General features: G+C 47.8%; 2 protein-coding genes across 11 annotated transcripts in view; both read right to left on the bottom strand.

The window, feature by feature from the left end:
• RASGEF1C (RasGEF domain family member 1C) overlaps positions 1 to 8,703 on the bottom strand; it is a 91,569-nt gene extending 82,866 nt beyond the window's left edge. For 2 of the 4 annotated variants that reach the window (XM_033096684.1, XM_033096682.1), the window contains exon 1: positions 8,604 to 8,685. The gene's annotated coding sequence lies outside the window, so the exon portion shown is untranslated. Of the gene's footprint in view, positions 1 to 8,603 lie in introns of all 4 variants that reach the window. The other 2 variants (XM_033096685.1, XM_033096683.1) reach the window with 2 other exon arrangements.
• A 10,355-nt stretch (positions 8,704 to 19,058) lies between these two features.
• The window catches only part of MAPK9 (mitogen-activated protein kinase 9), a 49,322-nt gene continuing 44,653 nt past the window's right edge, over positions 19,059 to 23,727 (bottom strand). For 5 of the 7 annotated variants that reach the window (XM_033096080.1, XM_033096083.1, XM_033096081.1 and 2 more), the window contains 2 exons: positions 23,465 to 23,536; positions 19,059 to 22,086 (listed from right to left, as the gene is read on the bottom strand). In XM_033096080.1, the coding sequence (XP_032951971.1) occupies positions 21,944 to 22,086; positions 23,465 to 23,536 (215 nt within the window). In that variant the 3' untranslated portion in view covers positions 19,059 to 21,943. Of the gene's footprint in view, positions 22,092 to 23,464; positions 23,537 to 23,727 lie in introns of all 7 variants that reach the window. The other 2 variants (XM_033096084.1, XM_033096085.1) reach the window with 1 other exon arrangement.

Raw genomic sequence — 23,727 nt, forward strand, 5'->3', positions numbered from 1 at the left:
ATGATAAAAACCCTTAAGAAAGTGGGATCATATCTCAACATAATAAAGGCCATATATGACAAACCCACAGCTAACATCATACTCAGTGGGGAAAAGCTAAAACCATTCCCCCTAAGCTCAGGAACAAGGCAAGGTTGCCCACTATCTCCGCTTCTATTCAACATAGTGCTGGAAGTTCTAGCCACAGCAATCAGACAAGAAAAAGAAATAAAAGGCATCCACATTGGTAAGGAGGAAGTGAAATTATCATTATATGCAGATGATATGATACTATATATAGAGAACCCTAAAGACTCCACCAAGAAGCTATTAGAGCTGATAGATGAATTTAGTAAAGTAGCAGGATACAAAATTAATATTCAGAAATCAGTTGCATTTGTATATACCAATAATAAAACATCAGAAGGAGGAATTAAGAAAACAATCCCATTTACAATTGCTCCAAAGACTATAAAATACCTGGGAATAAATTTAATCAAAGAAGTAAAAGATCTGTACTCAGAAAATTATAAGACACTGAAGAAAGGAATGAAAGAAGATATAAATAGATGGAAACACATATCATGTTCATGGATAGGAAGAATTAATATAGTTAAAATGTCCATCCTGCCTAAGGCAATATACATATTCAACGCAATTCCTATCAAACTACCAACGACGTTTTTCACAGAAATAGAACATATAATCCTAAAATTTATATGGGACCATAAAAGACCCCGTATAGCCTCAGCAATCTTGAGAAATAAGAACAAAGTGGGAGGTATAACAATACCTGACTTCAAATTACACTACAAGGCTACAGTAATCAAAACAGCATGGTACTGGCATAAAAACAGACACATAGATCAATGGAACAGAATAGAGAGTCCAGAAATAAATCCATGCCTATATGGCCATTTAATCTATGACAATGGAAGCAAGAATGTACGATGGGGTAAAGACAGTCTATTCAATAAGTGGTGCTAGGAAACCTGGACAGACACATGCAAAAAAATGAAGCTGGACCACCTCCTTACCCCATATACAAAAATAAATTCTAAATGGCTCAAAGACTTAAATGTAAGATCTGAAACCATAAAATACCTAGAAGAAAATATAGGAAGAAACTTCACAGACATTACCCGGAGTAAGATTTTTACTGATATATCCCCTCGCAGGAGGGAAGTAAGAGAAAAAATAAACATGTGGGATTATATCAAACTAAAAAGTTTTTTCACAGCAAAGGAAACCATCAATAAAACAAAAAGGGATCCTACTGAATGGGAAAAGATATTTGCCAATGATATATCTGATAAGGGATTAATATCACAAATCTATAAAAAACTCACTCAACTCAACTCCAAAAAAACAAACGACCCAATTAAAAAATGGGCAGAGGACTTGAAGAGACATTTTTCTGAAAAGGACATACAGATGGCAAACAGACATATGAAGAAATGCTCAACCTCACTAACCATCAGAGAAATGCAAATAAAAACCACAATGAGATACCACCTCCCCCCAGTCAAAATGGCTATCATCAATAAATCAACAAACAACAAGTGCTGGCGCGGATGTGGAGAAAAGGGAACGCTTGTGCACTGTTGGTGGGATTGCAGATTGGTGCAGCCACTATGGAAAACAGTATGGAGGTATCTCAAAAATCTGAAAATGGAACTACCCTATGATCCAGTAATTCCACTCCTAGGTATCTATCTGGAGAAATCCAAAACTCCAATTCAAAAATCTTTATGCACTCCTATGTTTATTGCAGCACTATACACAATAGCTAAGACATGGAAACAACCGAAATGCCCATCGGTAGATGACTGGATTAAGAAACTGTGGTACATTTATACAATGGAGTATTACGCAGCCATAAAGAAGAAAGAAATCTTACCCTTTGCAACAACATGGATGGACCTAGAGAACATTATGTTAAGTGAAATAAGTCAGACAGAGAAAGATAAGTACCATATGATCTCACTTATATGTGGAATCTAAAGAAGAACAAGTGAATGAACTAATCAGAAACAGTTTTGGAGACAAAGAGGAAAAACTGAGGGTTGCTAGATGGGCGGGGGGGGGTGGGGGTAAGGGGGAAGGTGAGGGGATTAGAAAACAATCAGTACCCACAAGATGGCCACGGGGTTTTGGAAATTAATCTGGGGAACGTAATTTAGTGATTACCAGAGGGTAAGGGGGTTGGGGGGTGGGAGATGAGGGTAAGGGGGATTAAATATATGGTGATGGAAGGAGAACTGACTCTGGGTGGTGAACACACAATGTAATTTATAGATGATGTGATACAGAATTGTACACCTGAAATCTATGTAATTTTACTAACAATTGTCACCCCAATAAATTAAAAAAAAATGTTTAGGGTTTATAACAAATAGAGAATAAATGTATAAAATTAATGTAAAAAAAATAAATAAATGTTAACTGAATTAAAAAAAAAAAAAGAATAAAATACAGGTGCCCTGCCAAATTCCTGGGCCTTTCCCACATTAGTCCCTAAGACTTCCTCGCTGAGTTTATGTGGCTTGGTCGTTTGGGGCACCGTTGGTGGCGGAGCCCTGGGTAATAAGGCCCTAAGGAAAGCATGGAGATGGACGACACGCGTGAGAGGGCTTCCATGTGTAGGCCTGGCCCCAGGGAGTGCTGCCTGGCAGAGGGAGGTCAGGCCCCCTCTCAATGATCATTACTGAGAGCGAGGAAGGTGTGTTGGGTCTGGGAGATGGGAAGAAAATGAACACAGAGTGGACACCTACTCTGCTGCACACGCATTAGGGGCCCCACCTGATACCTGAAGGCCAGAGTGACCCTGGGAGGAAGAGCAGTCACTCGGTGAGGAGGCAGTGTGTTCAAACCCCACCTCGGCTGCTGCTACTTCTGCTTCACTGAGCAGTCCTTGGGGCCTGTGTGAAACTGGCATGGTGGGCATCTTTGCTGAAAGAGGGAACTCCTGGGACAGAGCCACACTCACAGGACCAGGCCCAGAGGCTGGGGGAGTAGGAAGCACCCCTGGGAGGCACAGTGACAGTGACAGGAAGGGGATCGGGAAGCATGCCTGGAGGGTGGTAAGGAAAACTGAGTTCAGGGGTACCACGAGACACCAGGTAAAGTCGTCAGCCCCAGCCATGCCCCCTCACAACACCCCTACCCTACCGCTGTTGGCAGACGCCCTGGCCTGCAGGAGGGCATGGGATGGACAGGTGAAAGGTGGGTAGATTTCTCTTCCTAGAGGCGTATCCCAGTCTATAATTTCAAAACAGCTTCAACCCAAAACTCTTAGCCTGAATTCGGTTTTGAGGGAAGAGTCCAACATATCCATATTATGGGAGAAAGTTGATGTACAGCCTTTAAAACAATGTCAGAAACAATGAACAAAAAATGTGGAGGGACAGTTGTAAATGAAAAGTCTAAAAGACCCGACAAACAAGCATGGTGCTGGATCACTGAGTGGATACTGGGTGTAAAAGTAAGGCCAAAAGGGACATGACTGGGGCAACTGCTGAAAGTTGCATATGGACTGTATATGAGAACACAATCTTGTGTTGATGTTGTTTCTTGCATGTGACATCTCGATGGAGGTTTTGTAGGAGATTGTCCTCATTCTCAGGAGATGTAGGCACATTTAGGGGGAGGGCGTGATTCCGTCAACTTACTCTTAAATGCTTTAGCCAAACTGATTGATGAGTGCTGAGATAAAGTACGTGCTGCAAGATAGTTAATCCAGCACCGCTGTGGGGGACAGATGCTGGAGAGCCCAGGATCCCTGTCCCTCGTGCTCATGCCCTTGAGTGAAGATGGACCTTTGACTTTCCTCTAACCCACAGAATATGGCAAAGGTGATGGGATATCACTTCTGAGATTCTGTTATGTGAGACTGTCTTGCTAGCAGATTTACTCTAGAGACTCTCTGCTGGCCTGATGGAGTCAGAGGCCATGCTGGGGAAGCCACGTGGCAAGGAATGGCAGTGGTCCCTAGGAACTGCTGCGGCCTCCAGAAGCTGAGGGCAGACTCCAGCCAACCACCAGCAAAACACTTCAGCTCTCAGTCCTGAAACTGCAAAGAATTGAATGCTGTCCACAACCACGTGAATGGAAAAGCAAATCCATTTCTAGCTGAGCCTCTAGATGAGGGCCTGGTCCTGGCCAACACCAGCAGGAACCCAGCTAAGCTGTGCCCAGACTTTGGATCCACAGCAACTATGAGGTAATACATGTGTGTTGTTTTAAGCCACTAATTATATTGTCACTTTTTACATAGAAATCAATAGCTAATACAACCATATTAAAACATAGTATATCATGCCCAAGTGGTTTCTATTTCAGGAATGCAAGGATGGCTTAATATTCACATTAACAAATTTTGTGTCCTACTGTTTGCCTCACTCTCATCCTGGACCTGATATTAGGAAATCCATTAGTACTGTATGATTCATCTTGTTAACAGCATAAGGAGAAATATCACAGAATTATCTCCATATCTTCAACAAAGGTCAACACCCATTCATGATTTTAAGAAACCACTGACTAAATGGATGGGGAGATAAAGCATCTTTTTTCATGGGAGAAGTACTAGAGGCCATTTTACTAAATTCAGGAACAAGGGAAGGATGCCGATAATATCCAGTACTTAATATTGAATTGGAGGTATTCAGCCAATTTAATTAGATTAGAGAAAGCAATTAGATGTATAACAATCAGTAAAGAAGAAGTAAAACTACTTCAATTTGCAGATGACAGAATAACCGAACTATCTAGAAGCATCAGCAAGCAATTTTGTTGATAAAGCTAACAACAAAATAAATTTAGTGTGGTGGATAGATATAATAACATACACACAAACAATAACTGTTACAAGATATAATGGAAGAACAAACATTTATAATAGTAACAAACAAGGTAAAATATTCACGAATAAACTTAAACCAGAAATGTGAGGAAAACTTCAAAATGCTCTTGAAAGTAGTCTTGAACAAATAAAAGACTAAGTAGTTTTGAATACACAGAAAGACATTCCTGGTTTTTGAATAAGATGACTCAACTTCACACCAATGTCAACTGTCCTGAAGTCATCTATAAATTTAACATGATCCACACAAAAGACACCAGCAACACGCTGGCTTAGCCAGGAAACCCCTGAACACACACAGATACACACACACACACACACACACACACACACACACACACACACTTCTGTAATTCCCACCATGAGAAGAGACGGGCTGTGAGACAGACTAGGAAGTCCAGAAACAGGTCTAACTGCATTTGAATGTTTAGTGAATGACACGGGTGCATTTCAGATCAATGAAGAAGAGATGTCCTCTTAAATCAATCATGTTGGGATAGAGGGCTAGACAGTTGGAAAAAGATTAAACTGGATCCATAAACTAAGTATAAAACCAAACAAATGTTTTTTAAAAATGGGTAAATTCATTACAATTAAGTATGAGAAAGCCTTTCTAACTAGGATTCAAAATCTACAAGAGTGATTAAATCAATGACATAAAAATGGAAAGCTTTTAAATGGCAAAATCCACTATCCACCACACACAAAGGAAAAAAAAACTGGGAGAAATATTTGCAATATAACAAAGATAAAACACTAATAATCTCTCTAATATGTATTTTAAATAAACTTTTAAATCCAAGAGGGAAAAAAACACCAAAAATCCAATAGGAAATGGGCAAAATATATGGACAGGCAATGCACAGAAAAAGATAAATCAAATGACTCATAAACATATGAAAAGATGTCCAATTTCACTCATAAAATGGAAATGTAAATTAAAATGCATTTAAATACTCTTTTCTGGCCCTCAGATCAGTGAGGCCAAGGGGGAAACAGACACTGTCATATGTTACTGGTAGGAGTGTAAAATTTGGGAGAGGGGGAATTTGGGAACAGCCAATAAAATAAGTACAGATTTTTTACTCCTACTTCCAAGACTTAAAGACACACCTCCACAAATACAAGCAACCTATGTGCAAGGTTATCCATTATTCCATTATTTTTAATAACGAAAGCCTGGGAGAAGCCAAATGTCCACTCATAGGACACAGGTGAATAAGTATGGTATGGCCATACAGTGGCTGTAAAAAGAATGAGGAAAGTCTCTAGGAACTGGCAAGGGGATATTGTTAAGCAAGGTGCAAAGGAGATGTATATGCTAATTTTTGTGATAGTGCACAAATGGCTTGTTCTGCAAAGAAACCCAGGACAGATCAACCAGATTTCAAATGGTTACTCACACTGTGGGAATAAGGAGGAAGAGACAGGGACTTTTCTCAAAAAGTGAAATTATCATAAAAACTAAAAGAAAATAACTAAAATGTGTGCAAACAAACAGATGGAATATTAAACTGGCATATTAACTGGTAACATGTTCACACAGTGCTGACTACACGCCCAAAGAAATCCTGAACTTGACCTAGTATTTTGGGTTGGTAGTGATTTGGATGTAGTGATTCATAAATTATTTTGGGTGCATTCCAGGACTAAGCAAATGATTAAGTATGGTGATGTTTTGGGGAACCAGGCTCTTACTGTGGGAGAAAGGAGATGGAGATATTAAATTTTAGTAAAAAAAAAAAAGTTTTCTGGGCTCAGTCTACTGAGAAGGCCTGGAGGCAATGTCGCCAAGGTAGCAATGAGCAAATCTAATGCCCAGATCCTGGCTTCTCAAACCCACCCCCCACTAAAAGGCACCATGGCTTCTTGCAGGAACTGCTGACCCTAGGTCTGGGTCAAAACATAAGTGAGAGCTGGAACAATGCTAAAAGATTTATGGGAATATGAGAAAAGGATGCAGAGACCAGCCCAAACACTCAGCATCCAGTCTTATCTCTGCAAACTCTGCGCACAGGGAGGGTGGAGAGGGCAGGTGACGCCCCTGGGAGGACACCGGGAGATGGGCAGGGCTGCAGCCCACCCTCATCACCCTCCAGGACCTGCCAGGATGGAGGAGGCACCCCTGTGCCTGCAGTCCCATGGGGTGGGCCCCATATGGGGCAGCCTGTTGACTCCTTCTGGAAAATCCCTGACCAACTCCAGCAGCCTCCTCCCTGCTCCCTCTCCTGCCAACCCCTCACCCCCTAATCCTCTCCTTCCTTTCAATTCTCAAACTCTAAACCCTCCTGCAGACTTCCACTGCACCAGAGGAAAATCCAAACCCCACAGCTCCCCTCACTGGCTCTGCTGCAGCTTTTCCCACCCACCACCTGTGTCTGCCTTAGGGGCCACATACCTGCTGTTCCCTCAGGCCTTTACAGTGGGCTCCACCCTTCCATTCACATCCTAGCCAGTGGTCACTGATAAAGGCCATCCTCCCTGAGCAGGCTAAGGCTCTGCCCCCACCCCAGTCTCTCTCCACCCCAATTACCCTGTTTTATTTTCTTCCTGGCACTTATCCTCTGCCATGACCTCGGTTTTTCTTCTGATCACTTGCTCAGCTTCCCTCTCCCACATCTGCTTGTAAGCATTTACTGGAGCCAGGAGCAGAGCACACACAGTAGGAGCCCAATGAATACTCTGGGTGAGTGAGTGGACAGCTGCAGGCCTCTACTGGTTACCTGGCACAGTGGCCGGAGTATGGCTTTTGGAGCCAGTCCTACCACTGTTGAAACCTCAGCTTTGCCACTTCATGGTCCTGAGACCTTGAACAAGTCCTGTCACCTCTCTAAGCCTCAGTTAACTTCAACTGTGAGAGAGAGCACAGCACCTGCCGGCAGGTAAATCTTCCCAAGGTGCATCTCTGGCTCCTGAAGCTCAGCAGAACTCTTGCCTCACCACTTCCAGGAAGCAGGAGGAAGGGGGTTAGGGTGAGCCCCTCCACCACCCCAAGCTGCCATGTCTGTTCTTTCCACACTGCCCCCATGCTGAGTATGGGACAGGGTCGGAAGCATTCCCTCCAGGCCTCCCTTTCCTCACCTGACCACAAACAGGAGTGGACTACAGTCCCCTGACCCTGCCCACTGTCACTGAGTGGGGGCCACACCCAGAATCCCGAGCTGACCCCTTGACCCCACGCTCTCTGATGGTAGTATCGGTCCTTTTCTCAATCTGATCCCAGCTTCAGAGACAACAGCACCCTCTTCCCGCACGGACATGGCTCTTCCCCTACTTCACAAGCACCCACCATGCTGGTCCCATTTCAGAGACCAAGAAACTGAGGTCTAACGCGAGGTGCAGGCCTTGGGTCCAGGCTGGCTTTTCCTGCCACCCGGGTGCCTGAAGAAGCCGTCTCCTCGCGCCCAGTGGAGCCGCGGGGGCGCACAGAGTCGGTCTCCCCGCGGCGGTCGGGGGACCCTCCACCGGTTCCCTGCCCGGCATCACCCGGCGCCCGTACCCGCGCCCCTCCGGGCACGCTCCGCGCCCCGCAGCCCCTTCCTGCAAGCCGATCGGCCACGCGCCCTGTCACCACGCGGGCACCTGTGCCCCGAGTCAGGCCGCGCGTCCTCGCACAGAGGCCCGGCCACCCGCAGTCCTTCCCTGCCGGCTCGCCGCCCCGCACCTCCGCGTCTCAACCTTCCGGCTCCGCGCCCGCCGCTGCCGCCCCACCCCGGCCCGCAGCGCCCGCGTCCCTCCCGGCAGCGGGGCCCCGACTCACCGGCTCCCGGCGCGCCCGGATCCCGGGCCCGGCCCATGGGCAGCGCCCACTGTGCCCGCTGCGAGCGGACCTGGGGCCGCCCGCCGCCCGCCGCCCGCCGCCCGCGGCTCCAGGGCGCAGCCAGCCCGGCGCTGGCGGCCGGGCCCGGAGCAGCGCGGTGCAGCGCCCCCTGACGGCCGCACTGGGGAGCGCGGCTGGGGTGGGGCTGCGGCTCCCTCCCCGCGCCGCTCCTGCGGCCTCTCAAAGCCTGATGGCACTGCCCACCCGCCTTTTCTCTGCTCCAGGACTCAGGGTCAAGGTCAAGCGCCCTGCGTTCAGGGCCCTTGGCTGCCGCTCGCCTCCCACTCCCGCTGCCACAACCCACAAAGGGCATCGCACGCTGCCCCCTGAGCGCGGCTCCTGCCCTACTCTGCAACCGAACTGACCCCCACCGATTCTCTTTCCTGCAAACCCCTGGCATCCCAATACCCGGGTCACCCCCTTTCCTCAAAGCTGGGCTCTGGCCGCTCCTCTGGGCTCTCCTGCCATGGTCACTGAACTTTGATTTGTCTGTGTCCTTGAGTCCTGTGGGCACAAGGCAGGCATCAAGGGGTCGGGGAAACTGCACTCGACCCCCACTACCCAGTGCCCTCCGTGGGGGAGGGAGAGAGGGCAGGCCCAGGAGCTGGCCTGCAGGGAGGTGGCAGGTGGGTCACCTCTCTGAAGACACTGGGGGGCTAGGAGGATAACAGTGAACTATTTCACGTTTAGAATGGTGGGGGGGCCTGGACAGTGTCTGGCGACCTTCTGCAACTGTCTCCACCGGACATCATAAGTTTCCCGGTTTGTCCCAGCATAGAGGTGAGGACATCTGTCCTCTGCTTCAGTCAGGACCTGCCCCATGAGATGTGGCAGGAAATCTATCCCAGCCAGCTTAAGCAAAAAGAATTGGCTCATGAAGCATAAAAAGCCAAGATATGCTGCTTTCAACAATGTGAATAAGAATCCACCTTCCAAGATCTCTGTAGCAGAATGGTCCCTAGCAGCCTCTGGTTGACACCAGAAAGAGCACACCTGCCTGAGAATTCCAGTGACAGCCCAGAGAGGCCGCACCCGGGTTCTGCGGAGCCCAGCTCAGGCCATTTCTGCAGACCTGGAGAGTGAGGACAACAAGCCTGGGTGTGGGCTTCCTAGAGTGGAGATGAAGGGCACTCCTCTAAGCATGTCCCAAGGGCTGTTTCTAGAAGACCGGCCAAGTAAAACCAGTAGACTATAGCCATGGCTTTCACAGTTGGGGAAACTAAGGCCTGGGGCAAGCAGGCACGTGGCTGGGGCCCAAAGATGTATTAGGGCCAATGTGGGTTGGGCGGGCTGGGCAGGGAGGCACTAGGGCCTGGAGATGGGCCAGGTCCAAAGACTGGCCCCAGTGAGGGTGATGCCAGACAGCAATGTCCAGGCACAAGCTGCTGAAGGGGAAGGGGAGACAGGTAGATAGACGTGCCTGAGTCACGGGCAGGCACTGGGGCCTACCCCATGTCCCTCGCCCTCAAGTCAGGCCCAGACCCAGAGTGCCCTCAGGAGAGAAGGCTGCAGAAGAGAACTTGGAAGAGGTGGTCACCCCCCTGTGACATGCTGGGACCTGAGCAGCGCTGTGGGGCCTCCTGACCAAGTGTGGCTCTGGGGAGCAGGGCCAGTCTCTCTCCACCCTCCACGCCGTCTGTGAGCGAAGGCCCATGGGCTACTGAGGCACGATTGCCATGCCAAGTGCGGGATGGGTGCTTAGAGTTGGGACAGCGCTTAGCAGTGCAGCTGGAACCTGAGGGAGGACGTGGCCACAGCTCATGTCCCAACTGGGCTGCCCTGTGACGAGGGGAAAGGGCCGTGTCCCTGAGGGCTCCTGTGGCATGGAGAACATGGAGGACAGGTTAGCTGCGGTCAGGTCACCTCATGAGGCCCATGTGGAGTTCTGCTCTGAGCCAGCCCAGCTTTGAGGGCCACTGGCTGGGCCCTGGGAGAGGCCTGGCCCAGCACAGGCACTGTATTCCCCGTGACCCCTCCCCAGCCCACCAGGGAGCACACTGTCCAGCAAGGCCCTTGGCTAGCCCCACCCCAGCCTGCCTCCCCACTCCCAGGGGCTGAAACCCACATTGTCCGGAGAACACTGGGTCAGAGGGTGAGTCAACTTGGGAGCTGTCAGTTCAGCCCACCCCCCCCGAGACACCCTTTCCTGAGGGCCTGTGTGTGCCAAGCACCGTGCTGGGGGCTGGAGAACTGTAGCAAGTAGGACGGGGGTTCCTGCCACCTTGAAGTCCACAGTTTAGAGAAGGGATACTGGAAACTAACCACACACAGAAAAATAATGAAGACAATCACTTCAGAGAGCACAGGTGCCAGGAAGTCACTGGTGCAGGGCGAGGTGGCTGACACAGCAGGAGTCAGGAAAGGCCCTTCTGGACACGTGGACTTTGGGCTAAGACCTTGGGACCACCCGAGTTTGCCCACCAGCCCAGCGTGGGGGTAGTGGGCGGGGTCCTTGTCCACTGAGAAGGCCATGCCTGGAGTGGCTGCACTGAAGGAGGCTGGGAGGGAGGGCGATGTGCAGGGGACAGCCGACGAGGACAGGGAGCTACCAGGGTGGGTGAACAGACCTGGGCGGGAGCAGCCCTGAGGACTGTTGCTGGAGAGAAGCCGCGGGACTAGGTGGTGGGAAGATGGGGAGAACGTGAGAAGTGAGAGGCGGTGGGGTCCGGTCAGAGTGAACGGCAGATCTGCTGAGATGGGAGGCAAAAGGGGTATTTGGAGGACACCTGAAGGCAGCTGGACTTGTGGGTGCAGAGTGTGTTGTGGGCCCTCATGGGTGAAGGAAGGGGACCCTGGGGCACCAGCTGCTACACTCAGACAGCGTCCAGAGCCTGAGAGGCCCAGGTAGTACATCTGCCCCCATCTCTTTGTTCAGCCAGAGTAGGTGACTCAGGAAGGAGGGAGCCTGACACCAAGCAGGGCTGCTGAGCAGTATCACCGATAAAATCAGAGGAAAGTGAAGACAGAATTTTGGGCTCTGGCCAATGCATTTTATTGGTGCAATCCATAACTTGTCCATTCTGGGGTCTGGTGAAAACCCTTCAAACTTATTAAAAGGGTAAAGCTCCAGGAGAAAGTCATGACACAGCCAGTTATGGACTGAATGTTGTGTCTTCCCAAATTCACATGCTGACATCCTAAGCCCCCAGGTGACGGTGTTAGGAGGTGGGGCCTGTGGGAGATGCTTAGGTCATGAGGGTGGAGCCCCATGAATGGGATTAGTGCCCTTATAAATGGGACCCCAGAGAGCTCCCTCACCGCTTCCACCATGTGAGGATACAGCGACGAGGCGGCCGTCTGCAATCTGGAAGACGGTTCTCACCAGAACCCAGCTGTGCTGGCCCTGATCTCAGCCTTCCAGCCTCTAGAACAATGAGAGGTAAGTTTCTGTTATTTATTAGGTTGGTGCAAAAGTAATTGCAGTTTTTGCAATTGTTAACCTTTTAAACTGCAATTACTTTTGCACCAACCTAATAGAAGCCACAGTGTCCGTTGTACTACAGCAGCCCGAAACGGACTAAGTCACATTTCATGATTGTTTACAGACGAGAGCCCTAACTGAGTGTGGGCGGGATTCAGGGAGTGTGCATGTATTTGTGTGCTCGTGTGTGTGCACTTGTGGTATGTGTTCCATGTACACACATGGTGCATGTGTGTGGCGCATGTGTGTGTCTAGTGTGTGGTGTGAGTGGTGGGGGGGAAGAGTGTGGGTCTGATTCCCATCTGGGTGCAGGCGGGGCTGGCCCTAGGACAAAGGCAGGCGATATAGGTGGGGTCCCCAGAAGCAGAGCCTGAGAGGAGGTACAGGTGGTTTTGGGGGGCTTCCAGGGAGGGCGAAACGCAAGGGGACAGTCCATAACAGCTGCATTATTAGGACATTTACCATCCTCCTCCTTCTCCACATGGGGAGCTGTGCAGCAGTGTCCGGTCACTCTGCAGTCAGTCAGTCCATATGCCCACTACTTCCCGGCTGCTCCTGCGGGAAGGCTGAGCGGACTTGCACAGCTCAAGTAAAATTTCTGAGGTAGAAGAGCATGAGCTCACCGTGGGCCACGTGCAGAGCCATCACCCAGCTGTGCTGAGTGTAGGTGGGTGAGACGGTGCCACGGATGTGACACTTGTCTGTAACAGACCACTGCCCTGTGGAACACTCAGAACACGGAAAGTCCCTGGTCCCCCTCCTCTCCTACCTTCCCGGAGTCTCTGCACCTGCAAGCAGCACTTCAGCCAGCAGAGGTGGCATAGCGGGGGTGGTCACCCTGCCTCAGAGTGACGGCCTTTTGCTGACCACTGGTTCACTGGCATGAGGAGCCGAAGTGTCTTGGAGGCAGAGACTGAGTTTCAGAGGAGCCATTTCTGGGGTCAGGGCAGCATCCAGGGAGCCTAAATCTGAGGGCCCAGGAAACACCTGCTGGGGGTCCTCAGCACCCACGCTCTGATGGTTCTGGGTGCGGGACTGGTGGCATAGGCATCCTCACACTCTAGGCACCCCAGCACCTGCCACTCTTGAGATCTCACTTATCCAGGCTGTCAAATGTCACTGTGCGTAGGAATCACCTGGAACTTGAGGCAAGGCAGCACCCCGAGACCCCACCAAAACTCAGGTGTGCGGGCTGGGTGGCCCTCCTCTCTTTGTAACAAGAGCTGCAGGTGATGCTTACGCAGGCAGAAGACGGGGCCCACCTCAAGGATGTGGATTGAAAAGGGTACAGGGGGACCAGCCCCATTTGTAGTGGGCAGAACAGTGGCCCCCAGAGAGATCCACATCTCAGAACCTGTGACTGTTACCTTACACGGCAAAGGGGTCTTTGCAGACGGGATTGTGAGGGCTGTGGGATGGCGCAGCATCCTGGATTATCAGGGGAGCCCCTGGGAGCCACATGGTGCTGAGAAGCGGCACAGGGAGGCAGAGAAAGATGTGAGCCGGGAGGCAGGGCTGCAGACGCCATGCTGCTGGCTCTGGTGGGAGGAACGGCCGCCAGCCGCGGAATGAGGGCGCCTCTGGAAGCTGGGAAAGGCCGGCAAACGGATTCTCCCCGAGAGCCTCCGGACACCTTGCTCGAAGCCCGGTGGGACCTGTGCGGGACTTCTGACCTACAGAACCATAAGATCATATGATTGTGTTGCTTTGAGCCACTGTATTTGTGGTCACTTGCAATGCCAGTAGTGGGAAACCCACACACCATTCCACAAGAGACTCGGAGAGGGCAGGTAACTTGTTCAGGTGGCACAGCAGAGCCAGCACCCAAATCCTGCATGTTTCCCACCTGCGGCGGGGGTGGGTGTGAGGCCGGGCGGCCAGGGCCCAGGCAGGGCAGAGTGGACGTGTGCTCGGCCTCCCCTGGCAGCTCATGTACAACACGGGAGCCCAAGTTCCTGCTCAGACGGGGATTCAGAGGTCGGGGGCGGGGGGCGGGAATCTGTATCTTACACCATCTCCACAGCATCAACATGGCCTACCAACATTTGCTTGTTTAGAACCGACCAGCAGAAAAAGCACAGAGGGTGGTTTCAGATGTCCGAAATGTTACACTGGCCACCTTGATCATGTACAAGTAAAGGTGTGTGTGAGCAGCGTGGAGTGGGGACTCACGGAGGCAGTCACACGGTGGTCACAGCTGCATCCTAAGAGGCTCATTCCAGGGTGGGATGAAGACCGGGCAGTAGCTGGACAAGAGTGGAGGCCAGGAGGCCCTGTTCCCATGTGTGAGGGCTGGTTTGCAGGCAGGGTGGTGATGAGGTCGGGAACGGGACAGAGCTGAATGACCTTTTGGGGGTGAAGTCTGCAGGATCAGGTCCTTCGCCCAGGCAACTTGTCCTTGGTTGTTGGTTGTCAGCTCAGCTGGATTAAGTACTTGATTGCAGCCTTAGAGGGTGGTCTCCAGAGGTAGGCATGTGTGTCTTAGTTATGGCACAGGGGCGGTTTGGCAGGCAGTTGTTGAAAATGAAAGGATGGCATGTGGTTGGGTGAGGGAACAAGGGGACAGGAGGGGCCCTACAAGTGGGGAGCCTGGGGAAGCATCACAGCCCAGCTGAGGGGTCCTGACATGCTCCTTGTACGGAAGGATGCATTTTGATTTGTGCAGAGGCAATTGGGTTTCCGCAGGCTGCTCACCGCTTCTAGAGCAGAAGGGGGCGGGAGCGGGATTCGCAGGCCCAAAGGACATGTACCAGCTCCCATCTGCGCTGGCAGGCTCCACTTGGTCCACAGCCCGTGTCCTCTCATTGCACGCAGCCCCACAGCGCTAGCTGCTCCGGCTCGGCTGAGTACCAGGCGGTACCACACTGGTGTTATACCACGAATTTCCGCTGAACACACATTCACCTGCACACATACACACACGCACGCACGCACATGGACAGTGTCCTTACCCTCCCCTCGGTTTCCATCAGGAGGTGGTTTTGGGACATTTGACATCTGTGGCCTTCTCTTGCTCTTCCCCGAATAAGTTCTGCACTCCCCAAAGGCCAAAGGAAGTTTTTTTGTTTGTTTGTGTTTTTTTTTTTTTATGTTCAGAGTTTTCTGAGCATAAAAACCAAAAATAGGTTATTTATTGAAACAGTTGTGTTGAGTCACTCTTGCATTTTGGAATAAACCATAAGATGATGGATTCAGTTAGCATCTGTGAAGAGGCCATGGGATCTTGACCTGTCCTTATCCAATTTATTAAGATGATAGCAGCCTCCTACACTGAGTTGGGTGGCTTGACAATCTTGGGTAAGACAGGGTTTGTCTGTGTCTTGAAAGTTGAGTAAAAACTGACTCGTAAGATGATGTGTTCTGGAGAGTATTTGGGGGTGGGGGTTGACTTTGATGACCACTTCCCTTTCTCTGATAGTCACCGGTCCTTCCAGGTTTTCTTGATGCCCCCAGAACACTTAGCAGCCAAGAGCATGGGCCTAGTGCCAGCCTCTGGCCGCAGGCCCTGCCTCTGCACACATGGCTGTGGGGACTCACCTCCTCTTCTGGCCTCTGGCTCCCCAACTTTACAATGGAGATAATAATACCGACCTCATAGAACTGTGGAGAGGACTAAGTAAGTTCATATGAACAATGTGCTTTCTAGTCCCTTCCCCTTTCTTTATTGTTCCTCATTTCTGTCTTTGGGCTTGCTCTGTTGCTCTTTTGTTAAGCTCCCAAGTTGAACACTGAACTCACTTTCAAAACTCTGTCTTGCTTTTTGATAAATATATTTAAGATGCCTTAGCATCTTTAGTATGATAACTTACTACTTAAGAAAACCTAAGAAATCAACTTTGAAATGGAGAGCTGCCCAAACTTAATTAGTGAAAGTCTGAATAAAGCTTTAGCCCAGATTAAAATCAAATGAAAACCAAGAGCATGGCTGCTATTAGTTGAAAAGAAAAACAAAGACTCAACAAAGGCATGGTGACCAAGCACTGAGGTCAGACCCAGTGTGGACCAACCCTGCCCCACAGACGGGGCTGCTGGTGTCAGGCCGCCCAGCCCTTTGTGGGATCGTGGATACACAGACTTCAGGACATCACTTCCTTATTCACACCGAGACAAAATAAGGCCACCATGTGCTTCTGTCCTGTCCCCTTCCCCTCTCAGCAACCTGCACACACTGGGACAACTGGCCACAGGATATCAAATGTGTGGATGTGGAAGAGAAAGCTGACGTTCCCCACTGGCTCCCCCCAAGAGAAAATAAAGAAGGAACTCTGAGAACCAGTGCATGGTGCCAAACTCATTTCTTTTCTTGAAATGTGACCAGTAAGTAGATCAGAGAGTGCAGCTGGAGCGTGTTCATCATTTCTGCGCGATGTTTGGCCAGATCCTTCTTGCAGAGCTCGTGGCAAGAGAGCACTGCACACGGGCTGAATATGACACTGTTCAGCTGAGGGGCCCCCTGAGGAGGTGACAAAGTGCTGGCCACCTGGGTCCTGTCACTGCGACTGCTGGGCTCTGCCTTAAGGCTGTTCTGCCACTCAAGACTGTTAGTTGTCACTTGGATGAATTTTCAGAAGGGATGTTCATGCTCATAAAGCTGACGGATGTCACAAGCTGGGCAAGAGAACGCGTATGAAGGATGACAGAGTCAGGATTAACTGCATCATCACAAAATCCAGTAATTCTGATGGGCTCCAGGCTCCCAGTGTGACACTGCTGTTAAAGTGAAGACCACCCGAGACTGCGTTAATTAGCTGGGGGCCGTTGATTGGACCACGCGCTGCTCAGGCTGTATCTGGAATATTATGTTGACTTCTGGGCCCACACTTTTAGGATGCACCGAGGAGGTGAGGCTCTGGGGCTTTTTCATATGAAAGGGCTGGGAGAACTTTGAGTTTAATGTAGAGAAGGGAAGACTTACCTTTCCAACTAACGTATTAAAGCCTATCTCATAAGATGGGTCCGACTCACTCTGTTTTACCCATGGTTGGAAGCTGTGGGAGCCAGGTTTCAGTTCAGTTTATAAAAGAACTTTCAAACAGTCAAAACTACAAAAAATTTAGTAGCAAAGGCATTTCCTTATTAAAACCTTCTGAGCAGAGGCCAGGTGACCTCTTCAAGTCAATTCCTGCCCTGAATGGGGGTGTGAACCAGAGAATGTCTCCGTCCATTCTCATTCTGTATGACATCTAAGTGTGTAAATAAAAGCATACTTGTGAAAATTCTAAGCAAGTCTCAGGGAAGTCGTGAGAGAAGGGGAGACAATATTATTGGAAAATCAACAATTTAAAATAGGGATTTAGGTAAAGTCAAGGATTTATTTCAAAGCTCCACACAGAATGACTTCTTTAAAAGGAAGAGATGCACTTAATTGTTTCCAGGAAGTCTGTATTACAAGCCTCCATCTCCTACATTTCAACCATGCACCGTGGAAGGAAGGAATGATGGAAACAATCCATTTCATTGCAACTAAGCACCTCTGTTCTCTTTTGGGCCCCTACTAAGAATAGGGGCTAGTGCTGGGGTTCAGAGTGAAGATGTCCTGAGAACTGTGTGCAAAAGTGTCAGAGCTAGAAAAGGCCCCCAGAAACCTTCCTGCAGGCTCCACTTCCTGCTAAGAACACGAAGCATGTAGCAGCTGTTTCTAGAAAGGAGCTCTTAATGTGGCCTCCACCAGGGTCCAGGATTCTTTGGAAACTTTGGCAAAATTCTGTGCTCATGACATTTATCTAGAGAGAGGATCAGTTTTCACTAGCGTCTCAACGGTGTTCATGACTAAAAGAAGCGTGAAATCAACACTCAGAGGGCAAATCTATGGCCCCCTTCCTGATTGGGCCAGGGGCTGCAGCCTCCTGGTTATCATGTGGGGTAGGGGGGAGGGGGTAGAGAAGTGATTCTGACTTTCCCCCAACTCTAAAGCACCAAGGCAGAGAAAGAGTGGTGTCCAACACCCTTGCTCACAAGGACCCTGGGCCCCAAAACCTTCATTTAAAACTGTGAAGGAGTGTGTGGCCCTGTGCCTTGAGGGCACAGAGAATGACAAGTTCCCAATGGCCGTGACAGGTGCATCCTTCTTAAATCACGGTCATGTGACGGGGAGACGTCACTGGCCACTCTGTCACTATTATTACTGATTCAGTTACCAAGTTTCCTGATTAAAAACAAAAAATATCAAAGAACTGCCTTATTGTCAAAGGTAACCTTATGCTCAAATTCACACAAGTAGCCACAGAATGAATCTTCAGGACGGTATCCAGCTATTTTGAAATATTACCCCTTTCCCCACTCACCCACATGTATCATTTCAGTCAATAAATAAGAAATATTTCAGGAGGGTCTACAATGAAAATGGGAAGGGGGTGAGATAGACAAATGGAACCCCGATGAATACCAAGAGACATGTTTTCCCTCTTCAGAGACCTTTAAAAATAAGATTGATACTCATTGGTCAGGAATGACTCTCGTCCCTTTAGGTGGAGAAAAGAGAGTGAGCCACTAAGGGCCCCTCTACTCCTGAGGTTTTAAGTAGTGAATGTCCTCAAGTGCCTCGAAACCCGAAGTGAAATCCAAGGGCCACCCCGTGCACAAACCACAAGCACCTGGGCACCCCGAGGGCCTTTGGCTAAGATCAGAGCACACCTCCAGTGGCTCTCCTGGCTACACCTTGTGTGAAAACGATTACCCCAACGCTCTGAATATGTAATTTTATACTGCGTGACTTTGAAGACGTAGATTCAGGAACTTGCAGAATAGTTTCTGCAAGGAGATCTAACTGAAAGGTTTTGCTTTTCAATTTAAAAACCTTTGCTAATATTGATTGAAATGATGACACTCCAACATCCACCTGTGTTCACGTCAAATCTGTAATCAGAGATGGTGATGTAGAAATATACAGTCAATTGTCACTTAAAAACACACAAAAATTGGACATGCTATACACTTCTCTTTTAAAACATATCTGTATTATTTTCACCAATCAAAACACACATAATATATTTTATTATAAAACATTAGGCAATGTTACGTTTGAGATGTGATCTGAAAGGCCACACCTGTATTTAGGACCGACATGAAACACCAGTGGGTGTCACATGAACAATCAGCCGATGACCCCGACGTCACCACCAGGACTCTCAGCATCACATCCGGGTGGAACCAGCATCGCATGCAGCCTTCCGACTAGGGACCCTGGCTGTTCTCTACCGGCTCTGCCGAGGGCTTCTCCTTTCAGCCCAGCAGCTCTGAGCTTTTCATTCCAAAGATAAGAACTGAGTGGTACTTGCATTTCCAGGACCACAGCTGATCAGCACTGAGCAGCATGTGATTCTAGAATGCTTGCTTAGTCTGACAGACTCTGTCTGCTCTCTGGACCTGCGCTTGAAGTCAAGATCCAGCCTAGAGGAGGCAGTCATTTCCAATTTGAATGAAAACAAAGCCAACAAACGAAACAAACCTACTCCAAATTCCAGGCTAATAATAAATTACCTGGTTTATAAAAATATGTGTCCAAAATAGTTACTTCCAGGGTTGTGTACAATATAAACTACAAAAATAAAATAGAGAAGATGTAAATGGAGCACATTTTCAGTTCTTATCCACATTGGCATTCATCCATAGTGACCAGTTTGAACCCGTGCGCCCTGCAGCAGGACCCGGCACAGCTTGCTCAGGAGGGAGGACCCGGGAGCCGCGAGGCGTTCCCACGGAGCTCTGCGGTCTGCAGCCTGTGGCCTGTCCTAGGTGCACTCTCCACTACCTGATGGAAGGTGGCTTTGGCAGAAAACCTGCCCAGGCTGACGCGGGCTCTCTTCGTGACCACACAGAGCAATGAGAGCTGAGAGCCAATCTGTGGGGCACCCAGCTCCATCTATGGTGCCTGGTAAGTGGGACCTCAATACGCCCTCAACACACTGCTGCGTTTACATTAGCCCAGGGTAGACAACGCATTTTAAAAACAATCCCCTCTCTTTGTTTTCCTTTTTAAAGACAGATTTAGTAAAGTCTTTTTAAAGAATGTACATTAGAGAGAAGGCCACTTTATGATGCTTTTACATGTATAGCGATACCTTTCTTCACTATATCATCAGGCCTCCAAAACCAAAATTGTCCCAGTCCTGTAACAGATGCTTCTGCCTCAGTCCAAGTTAGTGTTTCCATCTTGTACTTGAATGTGTCTAAACCTAACAATATAAAACGATTTATTACTTCAATATTAATTTTGCTCATCAAAGGTTCCACTTTCCAGTGATAAGACCAATCGATAAGATACAACTGGTGCAGAGAGAATCATATATTGTAGATAATATTTATAATAAACTTTCTTATCAAAGTTCCTCCTAAGACCAATTCTATAGAATGTTGATCCAACAGCTTCCAAAATAATTAAACACAAGATATGAATCTGTAACAGAATAAGCTCAAGGGAAAAGCATTATGAGCACAGGTAGCCAAAGTGTGACCATTACAACTCCATTTCTGCAGTGACACTTCAGTACTCAGTATCTTAGTGAATTCTGAATAATTTCCACATCAAAAAGTCTGAAAGTATCAATTTCAGGTGAGCAGTTTTAAATTGGGAAATATTCACTAGTTAGTCACCACTTTTTTGGGCATTTCCTCCATGTCCCTCTGCAGAGTTTTCCCAGAACATTCATGATTTCCCTGAGGAAAAGGAGATGCCGCCACCAAGTGGAGGACAACAAGCAGGGGTTCAGAATCAAAACGCTTCCGACAACAGACCATGGGGGATTCAGGTGGTTTCTTTCAGTAAAGCGAGAAAACCTTTCAGTAAAGCGAGAAAGTAAGAACGTTGTTGTGTTGCAAAAGGGAAACGCTGCCTTGTGAGGTCATGTGCACCGTGAATGACAGAAGGTCAGAACGGGCCGGTCCCGGCTCAGGCAGAGCGAGCACTGAGTAGGCACCTGTGGTCACCTTCAGTGATCGTTTCCTAAAATTCTACTCTAACAGCAGGTAATGGATTCAGGATCCATCTGCCATCATCGAAATGGACTGTTAGGTGGCTAATAAAGAAGGTGAATGTCTAGGTAACATTTTAAATTAATAATAAGTCAATAATAATAAGGATTTGAAAGGCATATGTAACTTAAGCAGCACAAAACAAAACTTAAAATTTTATCACATAGTAAAGCTGAATGTACAGCCATCCCAGACTAAGACGATCTGGAGAGGACAAAGTATGCATGTAAGTGTCTTGGTTTTAGCAGGGATAATTCTCAGCCCCAAACATGACAAATTTAAGAAAAGTTCTATTTTTCATTTATTAAATAGATTTAATTATATTCCTTCCAAAATACAAAAGATAGAATAAATCATACCATAAGAGAAGGTGAGATATGATAATATGATGGTGGCCAATTAATACACATAAATCTATTTTTTCTGGACAGACACCAAAGTACTTAGGAGGATTAAGAGATAATTCTAGAAGCAGCACTACCTGGAAGACTATTTGGCATTTAAATACTGATTTCCAAAGTGCTAGATGGCAAGTCGGAGCAAGCATTTGTGGTCACATGCATATAAGTCCCAACAGTTACTGAGGATGATAAATTGTCACTACTATTACCGTACAACTTTAAAAAACTTCATCCATTCTAATTGCTCACCTGAAATGACCTTGAACAAAATCTCTAAAAATGTGGCTTGCACTTTTTTTCTTCAGACACAACCTGCTTCATTTTATAATCTAGACAGGCAACCCTATCGGACTGAGCAGGGGCAAGGCGTCGTGTTTCTTACATGCAGAACATGGGGTTTTTCTATGTGGCTCCATCAACTCCGGAGCATTTCAGGCCCATGGAGGCGAGACTTCCTCACTGACGACAAGCTTGCTATTCCTAACTCATCATCGACAACCTTCAAGGGGTCCCGTCGAGGCATCGAGACTGCTGTCAGTGTCTGAGGCCAGCGTCTGCTCAGTGGACATGGATGAAATGTCATTGATGGATGACGACTGAGAAGGAGTGGCGTGGCTACTTACTGCTGCATCTGTGCTAAGAAAACCAAACATCATAAAACCTGAGGCACGACACTGCTACAAATCCAGGCAGTGAGACTTCGGGCCACTCCTTGCTGTCCTTTTGCACTTTCCTATCCTAACTATTAGTACAGACAAGAAATTAGTTGACTGTACATTTTGAACTTTTCCTCGCGTCTTTCTTTAGGCTCTGAGTCCCAAATACTCCTGTTCTCCCCTGTAACATTCTCTTTTTCTTCCCAGTGGCTAAGCGCCATGTATGCATTCATGTATGATCATGTTAACTACATAAAAATGCCTGCTGGTTTAAAAAAGATATTAAAAGAAAACTGCTGAGTTTATCCTAAAATTATCAGTATCACAAAAGGCTTAGGCCCAAATAGGACTCAAGCGTCATCAGACATTTCAATTATAAGCATAAACACTTAGTCCAAGGAAAAAAAACATCAACCTTTAAAGAATTCTTTTCAAATAAAAACACCTTTTAAAATAAGGACTGTATACAAACAAACAAATAAGAAAGAGAAAAAAATGTAGTAACTTTTTTTCTTTTTTTTCCTTAGAAATCCCCCAAATGGACATTTGAAGGCAAATGAAGCTATACTATTTCCTACTATCCATATTTCAGTCTGGTCTGAGCAAAAATTAAACATCCAGGCTCTCAGAGGTCAGTGTTTGCAGCCTGAAATTTGTGCTTAGTTAACAAGAAGTACCTCAACTCGTGCTGAAGTTCTATAACCTCTGGATGCTTGACACATTATGTCACGCTGAGTAGAAAATTCTAGAATAAGAAGCAGGGCAATCTACACCTCTGCGTGTGCATGCACGCTTCCCACTGGGAGTGGAGTGAGGGAATAAATGTAACTGAAGAGTTTCATGTAGGAAACAGGTAGCATCCTACAGATGTATGTTAAGACCATGTGTTACGTCTCTGGCGACCATATAGTTACCTTGTGGCTAGTCAGGCTTCTACCACTAGGTAGGTCCAGGAGAAAAATGGGATAACTAGATAAACAATTTTCTCAAGAGAAAGCCAAATTCCATTTTACCTAAATTCACCTTAATTTTCTTTTTTAACTGGGTGGGGCCAGTACAAAGAGGGTCATGTACATCGAAAAGACTTTAAATTCAGTTTCCTCATCTATAAGTGGAGCTGACAGCAGCTGTTGCAAGGATGAAACACAAATGTTTATAACAATGTTAGTTTGCTGCCTGGCCTGCAGTATAATGTTAGCTGCCACCCCCAGGACAAACCAGAATGGGGGACACTAGTTCACACAAGCACTTCTCAAATCCAGTGCCAGCCAAGCTGGCGTTAATGCATGCTGCCATTTACAGAAGCCAAACAAGGACAGAAAAGTGTGTCACACCAGGAAAACGATGACTAACCTGAAGGCTGATCTTTTACGACACCATTCTTGCTTCTTTCTTCCCAATCCATTACTTCTTTGTAAATCAGCTCTGCAAACAGAAATGCAGGTTATAGACTTGCCAGTTTCCTGCATCTGTAAACCCTGTTTCCAAACCAATTTGAGCCACCCCACGGGCACCACAATGTGTTATTTTAATTGTGATATTCAGTTAATTCAGAAACATATAGTTGACCTAGGCCAAAACACCCATGTTTTGATCCATTACATCTTTTCAACCCA

This window comes from Rhinolophus ferrumequinum, chromosome 24 (genome assembly GCF_004115265.2).
Source record: "Rhinolophus ferrumequinum isolate MPI-CBG mRhiFer1 chromosome 24, mRhiFer1_v1.p, whole genome shotgun sequence".
In the NCBI taxonomy this organism is placed as follows: domain Eukaryota; kingdom Metazoa; phylum Chordata; class Mammalia; order Chiroptera; family Rhinolophidae; genus Rhinolophus; species Rhinolophus ferrumequinum.